A 21,907-nucleotide genomic window follows, 5' to 3' on the forward strand; every position below is an offset into this window, starting at 1 on the left:
TGTCAGATTTTGTTGTTTTCTCTGCACCGATACTGCTGTGACAAAAAAACAACTATTACAGAATTAATGTATTGTTGTTGAGATACTAACTGAACTAACATATACCACACACATACTAACTACACTATAACTAACATACATATTACGAACATACACTGTAACTAACTGACTTTAATAACATTAGTAATAGGAGAAAGCAATTTGACAGCAATAAAAATGAAATAAACACCAAGTTCCATTCCCAATCGCCATTTCGTATGTAACATAGTAATAATATATGTAAATGTGTTGTGAACCTAGATACTGCTAGGAGATTTTTTTCAAGGCTCTAAAATACTCCTTGGCATTTTTTAGAAGTGTGAAAATCGTTTTAGAGAAGTGAAATATACGAGAAATGAAAATCATAATAATTATCACTAACGTTAAAAAAATTTACTTTCTTAAGGATGAAATTGACGGTGACAGCGATGGAAGATATGTGTATTATTCATATTTTTAGCATTTAGAAAGTTTGATATTTAGTGTTTAAAAGAGGAACAAAATATTCAAATGTAACATTCTGCGGCTTTAATTGTGCCCCCCCCCCTCTTCCCATTTTCCAGGATGCTAAATTTTTGTTCAAAATACGAAGTATGAAATTGCGTTTAACTCAATTCTTGCAGCTTTTGTCCGATTTTTAATGCGTGATATGCGCTTGTAGAGGCGTTAAAACTGTCTCTGAGTGTAAGAATATGTTATTTCCCCTGCACTGATACTGCTGTAACAAAATAATAATACCTAATAGTAGTAATAAAATATGAATAAAAAATGTTAGAGTTAAATTTATTGTGTTGCAACTAGGGACTTTTAGGTCAAAAGATTGCCAAGTTAATAACCAAGGGCAGATCCAGCTTCTGGTTTTGGAGGGGGTCATTTCGGGAAGAGGGGGAGGTCAGATATGTCATTTTTGAGCGAAAATAGGGGGAGGGGGATCAGGGGCAAATTTTTCTAAATAGAAGTCTCCAAAATCCAGTTTCAGGCAATCATTGGTCACTTAAGGGGAAAGGGGTCATGCCCCCCCCCCCTCCCTGTCTGGATCCGCACTTGTAATAACTTCCTAACCCAACATAAGCTTAGAAGCTTTTGGCTGTTGGCAGGGCCCGATCAAGCCTAACTGGTGCCCAGGTCCTGAGTAGATGTTGGTGCCCCCCCCCCCCCCCATGAGAAAATGCACACCATAATAAAGTCAATATTTCATACTAGAAACCTAATATACTAGAAACTACATTTTAAAGGAACATTACTACATTTGAAAGGAAACCTGGGATTTGAATACCAAACACTTGATGGTCACCACACTAATCACAGTTAAAATTGCCTTACCTTAAGACGAAAAAAAGTTAAAAAACAATTTAAAACTGCAAAGAAAAAAAAAAAAATCTTACTAATTTTGACATCAAGCTTTAAAAAGTCTTCTTTCTGGCTTTAACAGAGGCAAATGTGTTGATCAAATAATCGAAATCTATGTTTGATATCACAGAATTTTTAATGATCAATAAGGAAAACGCCTGTAAAGTACCCTGAGAAACGCAGCTTTTCAAATGATTTTTGATTCTTTTCAAAAAGGAAAAGGAACATTCACTGGAAGAACTGCTGATAGGCAAGGTAAGAAGAAGCTGCAGGGCTGAATCCACATTCGGAAATGTATGTGTAATGTTTAATGATCTTATCCTTCTAAAGCATTCTCCAGGAACATTCAACATTCCCAGAAGGGTTACTTTTTGCAAAAATTTGAAAGTGTGTTATTCTTCTGGAAAACGTTCATAAATGTCATCTGAGTAATTATTTTGAAATTCCGGAGCTAGGGGACAACGACTTCTTTACGCGAAATGTTTTTAACTTTATGAGGTTTTGAGCTGATTTTTAAAAAAAATTGAGCCTCCTTTCCCTTAAAGCTGAGAAAAAGTAAAATAAGCTTTTTTAAAAAAAGTAAGTAAGTGAATTTAGGCTAGGCTATTTTGGTGCCCCTAACTTTGTGGTGCCCAGGTCCGCGGACCCGCCGGACCGTGCGTTAATCAGGCCCTGGCTGTTGGTTGTCAGGCATAAGAGGGTGATGCAAGGGAGGGTGGGAGAGAGATATCGTATTGAGATGGGACCGACTTAAAGTTTGATTCTGAAGTACTGCGATTGTTTTTGATTTCGTTATGAGTGAATTTACTCAGTGTGACTGCTAGATGGCTAATAGCTTTACCTTATTTAGTTGTCTTCATTCATCCAAAATAGAAAGCAGACACTTGAGAAGGAGAATTTTGTAGAAAAGGAAGAAACTTCTTACAGTGAAGGAAATAGCTAGACTGAGAAGCAGGGGTTGATTGTTTTCTTTGCTTTTTTTTTTGAATAGGGGAGGGGGTGATCAACCGCTTTATTTCATAAAACTTCAAAAAAAAAAAAAAGATTTAAATTAACTGCGAATACCGAATAATGTGCTGACTTCCCTTGTGCAAATTACTGATCACTATTGGTTTTCCTCATAATTCTGTAGCTAAAAATAATGTGGGAGAAAGACAACTTTTATGCATCACAATTTTTTGCTTACATCATAATAGATTTTCCCAGATAACACATAGATATTTCAGCTATTCCAAATGAGTTTGTTTATGTCTCCAGGCATGGTAATTACCTCTTGCTGTTGATGTTACTGTAAGCCATCCGTGCCACTCTGATTGCTTCGGTTAAGGTCAATTAGTGCAGGTCTCATTTGTTTAAATCTGCTCGAATTTCATCAAAAATAAACTCTTGCTTTTATTGTGATGCATTTTATTAAAAGACACGAATTCACAATCCATCTACCTTGACTTTGCAACAGTACCATGCTTTTACTGAGAAAGTCGATAAATTGTCATCGAAACTGCAATTTTAAGGGGTGAATTTAAAGGAGAGGAGGTATTCCAACACATGTGCCCTGCAAATTTAAACGCTTGCACATTCCTGTGCGATTCGCGTAAATGATGATCATTAACCAGAGTTCGTGATTTATTTATTTATTTATTATTATTTTTTTTAATCAAAAAAGTTTTTTTTATTTAAATCGAACTTTTTTTAGTATTTAAATCAGATTTTTTTTTTAATCTTCAAAAATTTGAAGCTATTACTTACTTTACATTCATAAACATAATCTATTTCATACACTAGATGAATCCATTTAGTTTACTTTCAAAATTAAGATAAGTTCTCCAACAATTCAGTAAATTTTTGAGATTTTTAAATACGTTATAATGCTTAGATAAGATTGTGATTTTGTTTTATCCTTATAGATGAGGTTTCCATCATTATGTACGTTTTTAGTTTAAAATGATATGTTGAGCAATTACATTTTTTTACTATATTTGTCACGGTGTATAAGAAAAGCAGCAAATTTTTATTTTGTTCTAAACTGTAATTTTGGAGTATAAGCAATATTGCAAGAGAGAAAATCTGTTACACACACAGAAAGAGGGATGTATGCCTGTTGAAGTTAAGATAGTATAATGCAGTGTAGTTAAATTTAGAGCTATACATTCTAAAAATGCATAATTAATTTATAAAAATAAAATCACCTTATTTTAATTAATGATTTTGTTAAAAAAGTCACTTGATTCAAATCAATTGATTCAAATCAATGATTTAAAAAAAAATCGCTTGAATTAAATCATGATTTTAATCAAGCTATTTAAATCAACGAACCATGCCATTAACCATTTAAGGGCCATTATGGGACATATATGAGGTAGTGAGAAGCAAAGGGATGTAAGTGCTAAAATGTAAAATTTTGATATAATTAGTTACAAATGATAGGAGAACCTCTCATCTGCTGTAGGGCAAGAGATGGTGCTTGTAGCCCTGGTGGGTTTTGCTGTACAGCATGATTTAGAAGAAAAAAAATCGCCAAATTTGTTGCCAAGTTAGCGACAAAACTTGGCGACCAAAAGACTGGCTATCTATCGCCAAGATCCCGCCATATAATAACACCATTTGAGTTTACATTGAAATTAACAACGATTTCCCCCCAAAAAGGGGCAAAAAATCCCTTTAGAAACACCCGAATGCAATCAAAAGGGGATGTACACAACTAGACCCCACTAGGAGTCTACTTACCAAATTTCAATTTTCTAGGACATACCGTTCTTGAGTTATGCGACATACATACGCACATACATACATACATACGTAGGTACAGACGTCACGAGAAAATTCATTGTAATTAACTCGGGAATCGTCATTATGGATATTTCGCGTGTCTATACGTTCTTCGGCACTTATCCACATGTGGTCGAGTCAAGGAAAAAAAACTCAATATTCATTCGGGGGTGAGTAAAATCGAAATTAAGGTCGATTTTTGAGTGAAATTTTTTTTGCGAATACAATACCTCCTTTTTTGTAAAAGGAAGTAAAAAATCAATGAAAACCTACTTAGGATCTGAACCGTAAACTTGCTTTACTCGAAACATTAAAAGTCCACTTGCGCCCTTTTGCTTTCATTGCCTCATATGTGCCCGAAGTTCAAGTTGATTTTATAAATTATTGAATACGAATAATTTATAAATTATTTCTTTCATAATATTGAGGTATCAGAACCTTATATTATGAAAGAAAAGTTATTGTTTAAAAGACATGCTATCATTGTTTTTTGAAAACACACTGAACTCAAATGGTTAGTTAAGTTCAGAGGAACCACTGCAAGTCCGTGGGTTCAAATGGACGGCACTCTGGGTCTGTTCATCCTTCAGAGTTATATTTGTTTACCAGTGGCGCACACAGGAATTTAATTTTGCAAGGGGAGGGTCCAAGATCAAAAGCCTCATTCTCATACACTAATGCACTGTCAAACATATTGACTTGCTTTTATCGATTCCCGAAAACGAAAAACAGTAAAAAGTAAACTATTGAATAATTAATTAGCATTATTTGATGCGTAAATAAATGGCTAGAACACAAAATAATTTACGCTTTAACTTTTCTCGTAATGAAAAAATGGATTCAAGTTCGTAGAACCTCATTTTAATCTGAAATTACGAAGCTAAATCATTGTTAATGTAGTGCATTCATTTATAATCACCATACTTACATGCAATTCGTTATAGGAAAAAGCACAATATTTTTAAAAATCTTTTAATGTGAGGATTTTATTTTTCATTTATTAGAACTGAAATTATTGTTACCTTTGTTTTAGATTATTCTACGTGCAAAATACATAGAATCGTAATCAATCGGGAAAAAAAAAAAAAAAAACAAAAAAAAAAAAAAAAAAACAAGACCGCAAGACCTATGGGAGGGGTCCGGACCCCCTGGACCCCTCCCTTGTATCTTTACTGTTGTTTACTCATCAGACAGAAAAGCAAAAAAAATATTGTTTATCCGACAGCCAGGGGCGGATACAGACTACCTTTTAACTGGAGGAGGGAGTTCATGATGAAGAATGTACTGTTTTGGGTGTTAATAAAAAGCCCAAAGTCAACCAGAAATAAGACTCCAATTAATTACATTTATGCTCAAGTAGGGCATAAATCTTCATAAACAATGAATAAAAGTAGTGTTTCAACCATTTACATTTTAAATAATTGAAAAGATTACTGCAATCATTTACATTTTTACATTTTATTAATAAAGTATTTTGGTTGGGGGGGGGGGTGTCATTGCCCCCATGACTCTCCTTTCCAGCTCTGCCAACAGCATCTTAATAAACACAAGTGAAACCTCTTTCTCAGGATGGCATCGCAACGCATGCCGGGTTCTTCTTGTTATTTATGTATTTGTTTATGATTGTAATTTATTTATTGATTTTTTTTTTATTGTGTGCATATTTTAATGTATTTTTTTTGTTTTAGGCCTCCAGAATGTCCCATCATTGAACAAAGATCCCAAGCTTTCTTTCCTCAAATTATAGAACGGGTTCCTTCAAACTTATTTCACACACGTTCATATCAGGTATGATATTTTGTTGCAACGTTTTGACAGGTATGTTGACCAGAATCTAAAATTAAAATAACAAAAACAGCTTCTCTTACTGAAGTTGATGGAAATAATTGACACACGGAAGGCATAGAAAAAAATGAAAATAAAAATTGGCTTTGTTTCTGGTGAAATTCTATATTGAATTGTTTTCTCCAAATTTATTTTCATTGCTAATTATATTTTTATTATTTATCGGAAGTGCAATTTACTGAAACTGACGGGGGAATAAAGCAGACAATATTTTAATTGTTAAAAAATTTCTATTCAATTAGTTTTCACATCGGTAGGGGGGAAATGAACTGAGGTCTTTTATCTATTGAAAATGTAATTTAAAAACCACTTAAAGCGCTTGCGATGTGCTCTAATTGTTCTACAAGCTTCAGCAAGCGATTATTTTATTTATTTATTTATTTTTTTTTTTTTGCGGACATTAGTATGCTTTAAAAATCGAAAATGTGTGATACATCTTTGATAGATGATGAAATTGAAAACTATCATCCGCGAAAAGAGGAAAAAAAACCCTCCAAGTTTGTAAAAAAAGCTTCATGTCCATCAGAACCTGACCCAAGGAACTGTAACCAAAATTCTGTACTTCAAGATCGTTTCATCTGGTCTGGAGGCGACTGACACACACACACGTGCACACACTCTCTGTTTTAATTATATAAATAGATCCTGGCTGTTTTTGCTGAATGGGTGTTTTGCTTTAAGATTCCATAACAAATTTTGCTTGTTAAACGAAATTCGTCTGTATAGCTAATTTTGTTGTACCATGGTATATTGAGGCAGTGAGAAGCAAAGGGGTTAAGTGCCGAAATTGAAAATTCGGAGATAACCATCTCAAAGGGTAAGAGAACCTATCTTATGTTTTGGGACAAGAGATAGTTCAAGTAGTCCTGGTAGGTACTGCTATACAGCATGATTTGGAGGGGAAAAATCAATGGAAGTCTACCTGGAATTTGAACTTTCAAAGCGTTTTACTCAAAACTTTAAAATGTCTACTTGCATTCCTTTGCTTCTCACGGCCTCATTTGTGTTTGATGTTTGCAACAAACCACTGAATCATTTTCAAAATATTTCTTAGTTTTTTTGTTTTTTTTTTGTTTTTTTATAATTCTTTCAGTATATTCTTTTTTCTGAAATTTGTTTTCAGTTGATATTTATTCATTCTCTTTCAACAGAATGATCATCGACGTGAAATTCTTGAAATCAGGGAAAGAGAGAGATTATTAAACCGGTACTACAGCAATGCACACCACAGATATGATCACTACAGTCATGTAGACAGAAGGCCTTTTCTAAATCAAAACTACACAAGTCTTCCTTATAATATGGTTCGAATAAAGAGCTCTGTAAGTATTTTTCTGCTTGCAAAATGCTCCTATTTTTGTTGTTGATTTTTGAAGAAAATAATTTGTGTTTTAGCAATCAAGATTGCTTTTTGATTTTACTGTGTCTTTGAATTTCTGAATGATCTGCTTGGTCTATTTGTGATTGATCGTAAGTCACAAGATCCATTGTGGCATGACCAATGAAGTTTATGAAATTCAATTAATTATTTAATGTTTTACAGACGATAATTTTTTAAATTTATTTAGTTATTGTTATTATTATTATTATTCATTTATTTATTTATTTTTTGCAGACTATGAATTTTTTGTATTCTATTTTTTCCCCTATCATTATTATTATTTTATATTTATTTATTTAGTTTGCAGATGATAACTCTTTTTATTGTTGATTTTATTTTTCTCTCCCACAAATGTTATTTAATTTATAGACAAAATCTTCTTAAACTGTGTATGCAGTCCAAGAAGATTTAATGAAATCATTTGTGTTTATTTCAAGTGAAGGTTGTTCATTCTTTTTGTCTTTTGCCAAACGTCATTTTCTAATGGGGTACTTTGAAGGTTGTAATCTCTTTTTTTTTTCTTCCAACACTAGAAAAATGAACCAGTTTTATAACTGAAAAAAGACCAGTACCAAAAAAAAAAGTGCATACATTTTTTTTGTACTTATAAACTTAATATGTTGTTATAAACTTAGTAGTTGTAAACTTTTATACTTATGGTATAAGTTAGTTTTTGAAAAAATTGTCAGTTCTGTCAAAGAGCAGAATTATTTTCTTTTGATTTCAAATGCAAAATATGATTAAAACCCTAATGATAAATCAATTTTAAATGTTTTAAAGGGAACCAGGACGTTTTATACGTTCAAAAAGTCAAATTTTCAATTTTAGCTGCATAAAATAAGGGACACTTCCCTCATTCCAAAAATGTATATGTTGTTTGGGTATCAAATTCCGAAAGCTAATCAATTCGCTATTTAAAATGTAAACAAAAAAGCCACGCCCATTTAAAGGGACAGTATCTGGATTAAAGGTTGACAAACCAGTTTTCTTTCATCAAATATTTCATGATTAAGTTACTTTTACTCTTTTTTTTCATTTACATAATGTAAACTTAGAAAATGCCTCAGGGTAAGTAGTTTGGGAAGCGTATCGCATGCTTATCAGAATTGTCAAAGTCAACACGTTTTCCCTTTTTTCAGAAAGCACATTTTTTTGAACTTCAGGTATGCTTAGATAAAATTCATATCAAATAATGATTATGAAACTTTGTATTATAACATATAAAAGCATTTTGCATGTGTTAAACATATTTTTACTTTTCTTTAGGTCAGGGTTGGCAAGGTTTTGGACACTACGGTAAAAACCATGGTAAAAACCCTGGTTTTTACCGTCCTGTCCAAAACCCTTGTGTCCAAAACTGTCCAAAAGTATCCAAAACTATATTTTTAGAAAAATTGTATTCTATTAAAAAACATCAAAAACAGAATAAAATGTATCAAAGTAATGTTTCAGATAGAGCATTTATTCAATGAAAACATTCAACTTATTTATGCAGCTGATTTAAAACTAGTTATATAGAAGTTGAATTCTTGATTAAAATTTCAATTTGTATGCATGATTTTATTTAGCTTTTTTATATTAGTAACCAAATTTCCCTATGTTTATGCAGGTGGGCAAATAAAAGCAAGGTTTTTATCATCCTGTTCAAAACCATTGTGTCCAAAACTACTTTTTGAGATTTTGTGAGAAAATATCAAAAACAGAACAAAATGTATCAAAATTATATTTTTGACCATTTAATATATTCAACATTTAAGTATAAATAAATAAATAAATATATATATATATATATATATATATATATATATATATATATATATATATATATATATGTAACTTATTTATGTAGCTGATTTTAATCTAGTTACATAGAAATTAAATTCTACAGTAAAAATTTCAATTTGCAAGTGTTTGTTTTTTTTTCTTCCACAAACCAAATTTTTCAACATTTATGCATGTATGCAAAAGAAAGTGTTCAAAATATGGTGCTATAACTGACTTAAATGCAATAAATTACAATTTTTTTTAATAGTTACAGAATGTATTATATTAAAAATATGAACAAAAAAAGAATAGCACTAGTTTTATAACATAAGTGTTTCATCATCAATTTCTTGTTCTTTCATCTATGATTTAAAAAATAATTTTCGTTAAACCCTCATGTAAAACTTATTTGAAAAAACCATTTTAATTTTTTTTTTCTTTGGCTCCTAAATATTGCACATTTTGTAATATTCCTTTGAGTTATAAATGGAACTGAAATTAGTTGTCTTGGTTGTGTTGTGAATTTCCTTTCATAACTCTACCAACTGTTACATAAGAAAGTTTTTATGTAATAGTTATTGGCAATTTTTTTAAGTAAAATATTTTTAATTAACATTTTGGAGAAAAATATTACCAAATATTCATTAATTAAACCTCATTATTATTTATAATTATGCATTACGAATATTGCAGTAAATACGAATTGATTAGATAACACCTCTTTAGCTTTAGCATAGTTTTGGACAGTTTAAGACAGTTTCGGGCACTTTTGGACAGTTTTGGACGGTAAAAACCACCTGCCCTGTCCTAAACTAGTTTTGGACAGTCCAAAACCCAACACTGCTTTAGGTACTATTGTATTTTTAGGAGACTAGTTTTAGTGAAAAATATCGTACTTTTTTGGGATTTTATGAAATACTATATTTTAACATTTTTTGTGGTTTTTTAATTTGTAGGTAACTGAAAAATAATAGGCTCACTGTAATTTTTGACCTTTTGACTGTATAGTATTGAAGTTTAGAGTGATTTAATTCAGAATTGTACTTGCTAAGCGTACCTATTTGGAGTCATAAATTTTCAAATTATCGTGCAACTATATATTTTCTATTTACTATTCAAAAATATATTCTTTAAGGAAAAAATATTTTTACTGGTTTATGATGAGAAGAATACATTCTTTCTGAGCCCAATAGTTTTTAAGTCACACTTGATTTTAAAACGAATAAACACCTCATGATTTGCAACTAAACATTTGACTCTTTTCGTTGCTGAGAATGTCCCGGTTCCCTAGCTGCTTCCGACGTTGTATCAATCTCCTTTAGTGCGATTCTTGAAAAAATGTCCAGTGTGTAACGCTAAGTTTTTTATTTTTTCCAGCTAACCAAAGCCTTCAAAAATAATGCTTTTGTGGAATAATATGCTTTAATATACTATCAAAGCATAACAGTTAATCCCATATTTAATTAATTGTTACTTGAATAAAATAAACTTAGCGTTACCCACGGGACATTTTTTCGAGAATCAACCATTACATAATTTTAAGCTTTCAGTGCACCTAATGCTCATGCTTACTTGAAAAATCAGTTTTGGTTTGTAAAATGATTTTTTTTTGTGTGTGTTAAGTATATAATTATCTTTTTTTCTGCATAGAATGGTGATCAGGAAGCTAATGACTTCGCTGAGGATGATGAAGGCAACCATGAATGTCATAATTTGCATCATGAGCCTGGAATGGTATGCATATATTTTGCATGTAGGAGAGAAAGTCCTTCCCCTTAAAAGTAACAAAATCCATTTCATTTACCAAAGCAAGTTATTTTAATCAAATTTAAAATAATTACTTTTGCTCCATCTGTATTGATTAGTTAATCCAGCATTGTGTGTCATTTTGTATTTTCAAATGTTTGTGAAAAGTGATTTCTAAGTTGGTTGGTTTGATTTTTATGGCGCAAGAGCCCTTAAGGGCTATGCTGTGCCAAGAGCGATTTTTAAATTGCCAATCTAATACGTACATGTACTTCTATTTTCTGCTTCTAATTTTTGGTGACTCTAATTTATTTACTTTTTTTTCTTTTGGAATAATATTTTTACGAACATTTTAACAACTGTTTGTACACTAGTTGCCCAGGAGCGAATACTGACTAGCATTTAGGGGAGGGGGGCATCCTCAAAAATATAGGGTTATAGGCACGCAAATTTTCCGGAACCGTTCAGGTGTCAATAAAAAGCACCAAATTCACCAGTAATAAGGCACCTAGTAGGGTAGACTTTATAAATACTTTAAAATTTCATTAATTAATTTAAGAAGCAATGAAAGGAAGTATCATCACAAATATTTTCTTAAAGAAATAATAAATCAAATAAAATGATTATAGTATACACTTACATTTCATTTACAAGATATTGGAACACGATATGTAATAATATATTAACAGGATATTCTGTAATACATCCATCCATTTTGTGTGCAATTATTAAATTATGGGCACTCACAATAATGATGGATGTATAGGTTTAGAGGGGGTCATGACCCCCATGACCCTCCCCTTGTAGTTGCCACACTTAATAAATTCTTATGATTATTAGGATCAGCTATTTAGTGTCATCAAACACAATTTTTATTTTTATGATGCTTTTATTCTGATGCTTAGAAAGTCTATAAGCAAGTTTTGTGAATGGAATTACCAAAAAATGCAGCTCCAACTTTGTTTTTGAATTGAAAATGTTTTGCCGTTTTATTCCCCTGTAAGATATCTTAATAACTTAAAAGCAAATTACTTGTATCTGTAATGTTCTCTTAAGTTCATTATTTAGATTGAATGTGGAATTGAATAGATGAAGCATTTTAGTTTTGTGGGAAAGACTGTTTTCTTGATTTTTAGAAGCAATACTAATCTTCAGTTAGTGCAGGGGCAGATAAAGAGGGAGGATCATCGGGGGTCATGACCCCCTACCCCAAACCGTTGACACTATAATATATCCATTGTCTTAAAAACAATTTATGAATAAAAATAAAATGATTTCTGTAATCTTTATAATTTATTACAAAATTTTAAAGTATGCATTTGAAATACTACTTCTTTTCATTGCTTATGAAATTAATTAGTAAAGGGTTTGCTCTGTTGCGTGCATTGTTCCTGACCGATTTGGTGCTTTTTATTGATACTCAAGAAGCTTCAGAAATTTTTCACACCCAAAAACGTAGGTTCGTTGGTAAAGGAAGGGGTATTCCTCTCCACCCCCCCCCCCCTTAAATTGGTAGTCTGTATCTGGCCTGAGTCTGTGTATTTTAAGTGTTATCTAAACTGAAACTGGAGATTCCACGCATCTAACTTAGAAGGATTAGTTAACATTGGTGTAAGCCTTAATATAAATTATAGTTCTCCTGACTGTTCTTGGGTTTTTCTTTTTTTTATTTTAATATTTTTTTCCCAACATGTATTAAAGCAGTTAAAATATTTCAGCATAGTACGAGCTCTGATTTATAAGCCTAGGTGAATTTTTAAGAAATCATTGAAGGGAGGATATAAAATTTAGGATTCTTTATATCTGCACTGCATTATTAAAAACTTTATTTATATATTTTTTTGGTATTTTAATTAATTTAATTTATTTATAGTTCAATAAATTGAAGCTATAACACTTGAACAAAATAACAGCACTCTTTAAGACTATGTTTTTGAAACTTTTATTTATCTGAAGATAATGTGATTTGTAACTGATTTTTTGAACTCAAGGAAATGATATTGCAATTCAGTTGGATAGTGTGCTTTTAATTAAAATGGTACACAACTGCAATAACTGCTCTATTACTCATAGTTTTAGTTTAATGTTTGGTCATTTCGAATTTTTTCTGGTAGACGGGAGAGCAACAGAGGTATAAATTCAATGCAAATTATCTCAAAAAACAACAAAACACACCCAATTATATCTACCTAAAAGTGAGATTAGAGTAAGTCATTATTACTAATCTAAGGTGTAACGCTAAGTGGTGGGGTGATGCAGGGAAAAGTCACATTATTAGTGCTTTGCAGGAGAGTGAAAACATTTGTGTGGTACAGACTAAGGTTCGAAGTCACTCTCTTAAAGCAGTGGTAAATAGTTGATTAGGATTTCTTAAATCATAAAATTAAACTACTTTATTATTCACATTATCACTGCTTTACAAGAGAGTGTAGAAACGTTTGTCTGGTGCAAATGGAAGTTGGGACTCACGCTCTTAAAACACTGGTAAATAGTTATAAAGGATCTTTTTATCATAAAATTACATATGGCTCAATGCGAGAGTAAGATTCCACTAAAAAAGCAGTAATGACCTGAAAATTGTCATTTTTCGACTTGAGTTAGTGTGCCTCTGATGTAAGGATATAAGAATCTATTAATTTCTCAAAGCCAGAGCAATGGGGGAGGGAGCAATTGCCCCTCTCCTTACCCTCCCCCCTTAACGACGGGCCTGGTTTTGGTTCAATGAAACAAAGTTTTACTATGTGGTATTTGATTTAATAGTGATCATTCAAAAACTTAACTACTAACTGTAAATATACTGATTTATTATGTATCATTTATAAATCTGTACACAATTGCTTTTTAACCTTTCAGTCATTCATTTTAAAAATATATTTTGCACCTTAATTTTTAGTCTAGTCGAGATCTCTCATCATCTGATGAACATCGTAATGGTACACTGCAAAATGGTGCCACAGGAGTTCATGAATCCAATGGGATTTCCTCCTTAGGAGCCACTATTTATCAGGGAGAATGGCCAATGCACAGAGGTAATTGAAAAAAAAAAAAAACTTATGTGACCATAAAAGAAGAATGTTTTATATTTTACATTATGTTTCTAAATATTTATTTCAAAGTTTCTTAGTATGTGTGCTACATTTTTAAGAGCATGACTTATAATTTAGTAGGGTTCAGCTTAGGCAGAGGGGAAAAGAGACACTTATAAAAAAATTAAAAAATAGGGCTTTAATTTGTTAGTTATTGTTTTTAAAATCATGAGCAATTTTATAAGATGTATGCAGCATGGCTTTTAATCAGGGCCCTCCTAAAGGATGACAACAGCCGAGGCGAATACTTTCAGACGCCCCCCCCCCAGGGACGGTTTTACATATAAGCTCAACAAGCTATAGCAGAGATTCCCATCTGGAGGAGGGGGTCATGGTGCAGACTGTGCCATTGAAATTTTTAGGGGGGAGGGTGTTTCAAAGGGGTATTTTTTACTTTTTTTGTGGGAGCTCTTGCTTTTGGGGGGAGGGGTCTTCTCAATATTTAAGGGCTGCGCCTTTGATCTTGGGGGGAGGGCACCCTTGGTTATCGCTTAGGGCACCTGCTTTTTTTGGAGTCCCCCAAATCCCCAGAAAATGCATGATTTGTCCTTTAAAAAAATGAAAAGTATTTGAAAAAAATGTTTCCAAGTGCTTGAAAACTTGGACATTTTAGGAAAATAGTTATAAACCTTGAGTTTGCAATTCAAAAATTCATGAGAATGAGACGCCCTGAAAAAGTATTTCTGAAAAAAGGAAAAGAAGAAAAATTCCAATTAAACTTATCCTTCCAAATAAATTGAAAGTTAATGGAGTAGACATTCTAAAACACTCTTCCTATCTCATAAGACTGCTTTTAATTGTTATTGAATTAGTTTATTTTTGAATACCTTTTGTATTAAATGATATTTTTGCAAAAATTAAGCTTTTTCTATTGTAACATAAGAAAAGTGGTTGAAAGGGAGGGGAAGAAGGATATAGAAGCATATGTTAGAAATTGCTACATAATAAATTTACTGAAAAAAAAGGTAGGGTCTAAATCTACCAAAGATGCTTTGGAAAAATCAAAGAAACAATTGTAAAATGTTTGAGGTTATCTAATATAGCTTTGTTCATAAGTTAAAAATTGTATGGGAAAATTCTGGTTTTTCTGTGTTAACATTTTTCTTTTTTTGTTAATTATGTATTTTCCTCTTCTTCGAAGCACTCTGGATGAGTGGACCTAGTAGTATTGGTGAAAAGGATCCCTTAGATTGCTTCGGTGGAGACGATACTGAAAGTATTATGAGCTTTAGCTCCACAACTGCAACAATGAGCTCTCGTCGCCCACATACTCACCAACTGGGAACGAAGGTAAATATCCAAACGTTATTTTCAAAATCTGATCTAGACACCACATGACTTCTTTGTACACCTATTAAAATATGTTCTTTTAATTACCGAAATAAAATTTGTGCTTCTATACTCACTCATATACACACATTCTGTTCTTTTAATTTTGTTTTTGTATAAAATCATTAAATTTAATATAAACTGCTTGTACTGTTTGATACATTTATCACTAATTGATTTTATTTACAACTTTTTTAGACATAGAAGTGATAATTGTTCGTTTTAAAACAGTTCTCTTGTTTAGCTGAACTTTTTATTAATTTCTGTATATATATATATATATATATATATATATATATATATATATATATATATATTGCTGTAAAACAGTTTGGAAGAAAATGTAAATATTTTTCTCTTAGTCAAATATCTACCGCGTAGGAAGTGCTTTCCTCATTCTCAGATTCTGTTCATTCATTTTACTTATCATTAATGTCAAAATGGTAATATTCCGTGGCTTTTCCTCTCAAATTTACATCTTTTTGAGAAGGCATCCAATCTAAAATTCTTTTTTCATTGGTTAAGACAATTTCTGTTGTGAAATTGTTTGCACAATTTTAAACTTCATCATCTTTGGCATTGGCAAAAGATACGTGGAACCCTACAAATTCGTTTTCAATATTTTCTATTTACAAACATTGTTCTAACTTCTATAAAATTGCAAGAAAAGAATTTTATCCTGTTTTGGAGAGATTTACTGTATAAAAATTGTGTTTTAAACAATCTTGGTTGATTGTTTCAAATTTTTTCTCATTTGCTAACATTCAAATTGCAATTGATTCGCTAATGACCAAATTTAAATGCATCCGATACTTCAATGTTTACATACAAAACACATAGCAAATTACATAGAATTAAGGAATTCAGCTGTATTTTTCTATGCGTAATTCTTTAGTTAATTCCTATTTTTTCAATGAGTTTTTTGCCATTTTCTTGTAATGTAGTAAATATAGGAAATAGCTCTTTCAAATGTAAAGAAATTTTAAATTTTTGTCGGGGTCTCAAATTGCAGCTACAAAAACTGCATGGAATGTGTAAAAGGGAAAAAATTATAATTTCAAAATAATTTAGAGGGAACAAAAGAAAATTTTAAATACTTGCAACAGATTATTGAAAACCAATGCAAAAATGATAATAGTCATTGTAGTTAAAATTGACAATAAAAATCATGGCTTTTATGTTTAATGATCGTACTTTGTTCTAAAATATTTTTCTGTGCACCCTTTTTGAGCAATGTCTTCTAACTCTAACCCTTTGGAAGCAACTTCTTGGGGTGTTTAAATCATAATAGAAGCTACTTCGTGAGTTAAAACAGTGTTGTGCCAATAACTCATCAGCATCTCTTTGTCAAGTTGAGCCAAGAATTTGTAGTCTATGGACTGTTAAAAGCAATGGATCTAGTTTTCAAATCAATTATCAAAGATTAGTCACCAAATATTTTATCGTTTGATCTTCTCTTCAAATGAATTTCTTAGGTGGTGCTCTCCGATTGTAAGAGAAAATTATTTTGAATTTTTTCATTTTCGTTATACTGCATGCACTGGAAGTAAAAAAGTTTTTCTCTTTAATCATAAAATAAGCACAAAACGAGAGTATGTTCAGTGAATAAAATGTAAAACTATTGAGAGTTTTATTTAAATGAGTTTTTTTTTTCTTTTTGTTTTTATGTACAATAGGTTGAAATGGTCTACTCATTATTATCCATGTTGGGTAGTTGTAACAAGGAAGACATGAGTCGAACTCTTCTCGAAATGTCTAACAACCAAGATAGCTGCATAGCTATGAGGCAATCAGGTACATTTTATCGTTTTGCTTTTCTGTTGAAGTGCGACTCTTTAGAAATGTTTGAAATACTCATCTTTTAACTTTCCATGTTGCAGGCTGCTTGCCCCTCTTAATTCAACTTCTCCATGGAAGTGAGCAAGATCAGGCATTGCCAGAACAGAAGAGTACAGAAAATGTCAAGTGGGCTGTAAGAGAGGCAAGGAGGAGAGCAAGCCAAGCACTGCATAACATAGTCCATGCGCATCCAGATGACAGAAGGGGCCGAAGAGAAGCTAGAGTCTTACGGCTTTTGGAACAGATTCGCGATTATTCTGACTTTCTCAGGGATTTGGACTCCAGCAATGTGGATTTTTCACGCAATGGTAAAAAAATATATTCTAAGAAAATGAAATGTTTTGAAAACATATCAAATTAATTAAACATCAAGTTTGGGAAATTCAAATTTTCCTTTTGGTAAAGTTGTATGTTGCCATTTCTCATACAACCAGTTTTATCTCCATCGACTCTTTTCTACCCTGGGTATAAAATTGTTTTTTGAACAGAGTGTCAACTAAACCATACTTCTTAGCATAGTAAGATAAAAACTTGAAGTATCTATGCACACAACTCAAAACTATCTGCAGATACGTAAAACAATTTACAGTGTGTAGGTAAAATGTCTAGCAATGCAATGCTTATTTTTCTTCTTTTCATGTATGTATGAAAGCAAAAGATGAAATTTTTTATTTATTTATCTGTAGATTTTGAAGATAACCGTTGTTTAGTATTGATGTCAGTTAAAAATTATCGGGGGATGTACATATCTGCAGCGAATGTATCCGCACATGGCATGCGCGTCTACGTTATCTAGCTATGCTTGTTTGTGATGATGCATACATCATACAGCCTGTTCAATACCGCCATAAGCGTAAATTTTTAATTTTATGGCAGTTTTGCAGTGCTTACACAATGGACTGTAAAATGAAATTCAGCCACAAGGGATTAAATTAATATTACATCACATTTACAGATATGGCCTTATGAAATTTGGCCTTAGCATTCCATGGACCATTGTTTTATTTTCTTCAACTGTAAAATTATATAGTTTGTGTTTATGGTGGTATTGGACTGGACAGGCAACATATTCTTTTTTCTATTGTTTTAATTTAAATTAACTCTGCTATCAAAGTTCTATTTTTAAGCTTCTTCATGGTGTTGGAAAAACATTAAAATTAAGTTATAATACATTTCCCATTACAGAGAATCTGGATTTGCATCCTGGACCTGCTATTGCTGCATTAATGAAACTGTCTTTTGATGAAGAGCATCGACATGCAATGTGTCAGCTTGGTAAATTTCCTATTTATTTTCCTTTTCTAATAATTTCTAACTGAAATTGTCTTCTCTTTGTGTCAAATTTTGCTTTTAATTTTTACTACTAAAATCGAAATAATAGGTGTTTCGAAATAATAGCTCCCACACTGTTAGCGCCACCACTGAGAAGAATTAATTTCATCAAATTATTTGGCATGTTATTTTAAAAAATTATCCTCAAATTTTATATCAGAAAAATTACCACTTCTCAAAATTTTATTTAAAAAAAAAATATTTTCAAAATTTCATATCATAACAATGTTACTTCACAAAATTTCATATCTTTAAATTAGAACTTTTGTAACATTTGTAACAACAGTTTTTGTTTTATGCTCAATCAAGTCATCTGAAAGCAAAACATATGTAAAAATAATCTCCAGCTTCCAAATCATTTCCAGCAAAGTTCTGGAGGCCAAAACGACCCTTGCACTAGTATCACTACGGATGATTGTTATTGACCTATATTTTTGTGTTCTTTGTACATGAAAAATTGTCATTTATTTCTCATTTTGTTTTTGCTCACCAATCGCTTTTTGTTAAGAGTTTTTTTTTTAATGAAGTGAGAATATAGTGATAGCAGGATGTGTAACTAAAACTAATGTGTTACGCACATATGTCAGAAACTGCTGTATATATTTATAATTACTAGCTTCCCCACGCTAAGCTTTTGCTCACAACAGAAGAAATTCAAAAACCCATTCTGTTAGTTAAAGGTTTTTTTTTTTTTTTGAATAACAGCAAAAATGTGACTCATTTGTTTATTTTCTGCTGATAACTATGTAGGGTCTGGTGGGGTAAAGTGGTCATAAAATCAAGGTTTTTTAACTTAAGTGGATAACAAATAAAGGAAATTCCTTAAACATTTAAACTTTTTTTGTCGTTATTTTACATTACGTTAATGAAGAACACAATACATTGACTTTTAGAAAGAAAAATATTTTTTTAAGTACTTTTATACCACTTGCTTTTCCCTATGTATTTATGACCACTTTACCCCATGGGGTGGGGGAAAGTGGTCATAGCATGGGGTAAAGTGGTCATACTTAAAAAAAAGATGCAAAACCAGTATGAATAACCATATTATTTATATATTTTGGTTATTTATAATGATTAAACTTATAAACATGAGTATATGCATTTATACACGAGTACATACGTGCATACATGAGTATACAAGTATATACATGAGTATATGCATCTATGCATTAGATGCGAGTTCTGTACATGTCTAGTCGAGTATATACGTGTATATCCGAGCATATACGTGCGTACACGAGTCTTCACGAATATATGTGTGTCATGTGGAAATGTGTTTGGTAGAGTATAAACGAGTATTTACGCGTATTGACGTACATATACCTGTATAGACGAACATCATGTGCATGAATGTATATCTCTCGAGAATATACGTATATACACGATAATATACGAGTATACATGTACATATACGAGTATACACGTACATGTACGAGTATCACGTACATATAAGTGTACATACGTACATATACAGGTATACACGAGTATGCATGAATATATGTTTATATGTCTAATGCGTATATGTATTTGTATACACCAGTATGGACGTATATACGTACATATAGTTGTATATACGTAAATTAGGTGTATACACTAGTATCTGCACATCATCAAATGCTTGTATGTAGGTGTCATCTAGTGTATGTATTCACGATTATATATTCATGGATATATCAGATGATTTTATGCGCGTGTATACTCGAGTATATAGGTAGGTGTTCAAGTATTTACCTGTTACGTGTTACACATTTCATGAGGCTCCACCCCCCTGCTCGTTCTGCTCGACAACCCCGTTCCCCACCAGCGGCGGGTGACAATTCATGCCTTTAATGTTTTTGATGATTTAATAACCGGCCCCTTATTTCCGGTTACCTAAGTATAAGAGGGGTGAGACAGGGCGAAATGGCTTCCCCTGAATCTCCTACATCCAGCAGAACCAGTATTGCCCTGGTAGACGTTGCCAGTCCGGAGGAGATTGGGTTACAGCCACAGACAGAAGCGCTCAGAAATTAATGCTATAGAGTAGGCAGCTCTGCCCCTGCTCGTTTCGCTCGCCAACCCCGTTCGTCCCCTGCGGTGACTCGAAACCGACTGCGTTTGACAATTATTAATTTCAAGTTTCTTCACCCGGATATCCGTCCCCTTAAGGTTTAGAGGGGTGAAACCGAACGGAATGGCTTAATCTGGACGTCCTGCATCCAACGGTACTAGCATTGACATGGAAGACATTGCCAGTGCATAGAAAATATGTTTAGATACGCACAAACAGACAGACGCGCAAAGAAAATAATTGTAAAGATAAGCGAGTATAGACGAATATATACCTATATAGAAATATTCTTGTAGACACCCATGTAGGTATTTATTGGTACAATTATGTAAATGCCCTTTTTTAGTATACTTGTAACTCTAAATACAGGTGTATAATCGTTTATATACAGGTAAAAGCACGTGTTTACTCGTGTTTACAAGTTCATACTCGTGTACACACGCATATACGAGTATATACTCGGGCCGACATGTATACCCACATACAGACACATGTATGCATGTAGTTACATTTATGCTTCTCCATGCCCGTATATACTTTAGTATACAAACATATAGTATACGTATATACAAGTATATACACGTGTCGGCGCGCTCATATACGTATTTACGTAAAGCAATGTATTTATTCGGACATGTGCATCTATATACTATTATACGTGTTTACGTACAGATATAGTAGTATCACACGCATGTGTTCGTAAATTAAACTTTATTTCACACCATTTACTGTAAAAACAATACATGTTTAGTGAAATGAATATTTAATTAATATCTGCTTTGTAAGTTAAGATTGAGTGACAGTAGGGCAACGATTTATGTTAAGCCTAATTATATGACCACTTTACCCCATCTTACTTGAATTGCTCTAAAATATTATGTAAAATAAATACAGGTAGCTGCTAAAGAGTAAGTATTCTTGAGACATGTAGGAAGCTTCCTGTGCCGTCAGTTTGTTCGAAATTCACTTAAACAAAATTTCCCTGAGAAGTTAAAAGAGCTGTTTAGATTTTTAAGTTTTTCATATGCACACAAAATAATTTTTTTTACTGAATAAAATATTGGCAGTTGTAAAATTTTGTATTGAAAATGTAGTTTCTAACTTCCCTACTCCAAAATAAAAAAATTATACTTATTCGAGCATTTATTTCCATGTTACAGCCATTTATTTGATGTATGACCACTTTACCCCATTGACCACTTTCCCCCACCAGACCCTAATGAATGGGATTCAAACTCACAACCTTCATATTATTAGCAGGAGGCTCTAACTAACTGAGCCAGTTCATCTCCATTTCGGGATGCTATGCATGGAAGCAATCGACGTAAAAAACTGAATAAATAGGGTTTTTTTTGGCGCAACAACCAAATTGCGAGT

General features: G+C 32.2%; 1 protein-coding gene across 1 annotated transcript in view; it reads left to right on the plus strand.

Annotated features, from left to right (window-relative positions):
- The window catches only part of LOC129216321 (uncharacterized), a 51,241-nt gene that overhangs the window by 7,547 nt on the left and 21,787 nt on the right, over positions 1 to 21,907 (plus strand). Inside the window, exons 2-9 of the mRNA XM_054850531.1 lie at positions 5,844 to 5,943; positions 7,152 to 7,322; positions 10,796 to 10,879; positions 13,785 to 13,920; positions 15,119 to 15,267; positions 16,983 to 17,100; positions 17,187 to 17,453; positions 18,331 to 18,420. Of these exons, the coding sequence (XP_054706506.1) occupies positions 5,844 to 5,943; positions 7,152 to 7,322; positions 10,796 to 10,879; positions 13,785 to 13,920; positions 15,119 to 15,267; positions 16,983 to 17,100; positions 17,187 to 17,453; positions 18,331 to 18,420 (1,115 nt within the window). The remainder of the gene's footprint in view (positions 1 to 5,843; positions 5,944 to 7,151; positions 7,323 to 10,795; positions 10,880 to 13,784; positions 13,921 to 15,118; positions 15,268 to 16,982; positions 17,101 to 17,186; positions 17,454 to 18,330; positions 18,421 to 21,907) is intronic.

Source organism: Uloborus diversus, chromosome 2, assembly GCF_026930045.1.
Source record: "Uloborus diversus isolate 005 chromosome 2, Udiv.v.3.1, whole genome shotgun sequence".
NCBI lineage: Eukaryota > Metazoa > Arthropoda > Arachnida > Araneae > Uloboridae > Uloborus > Uloborus diversus.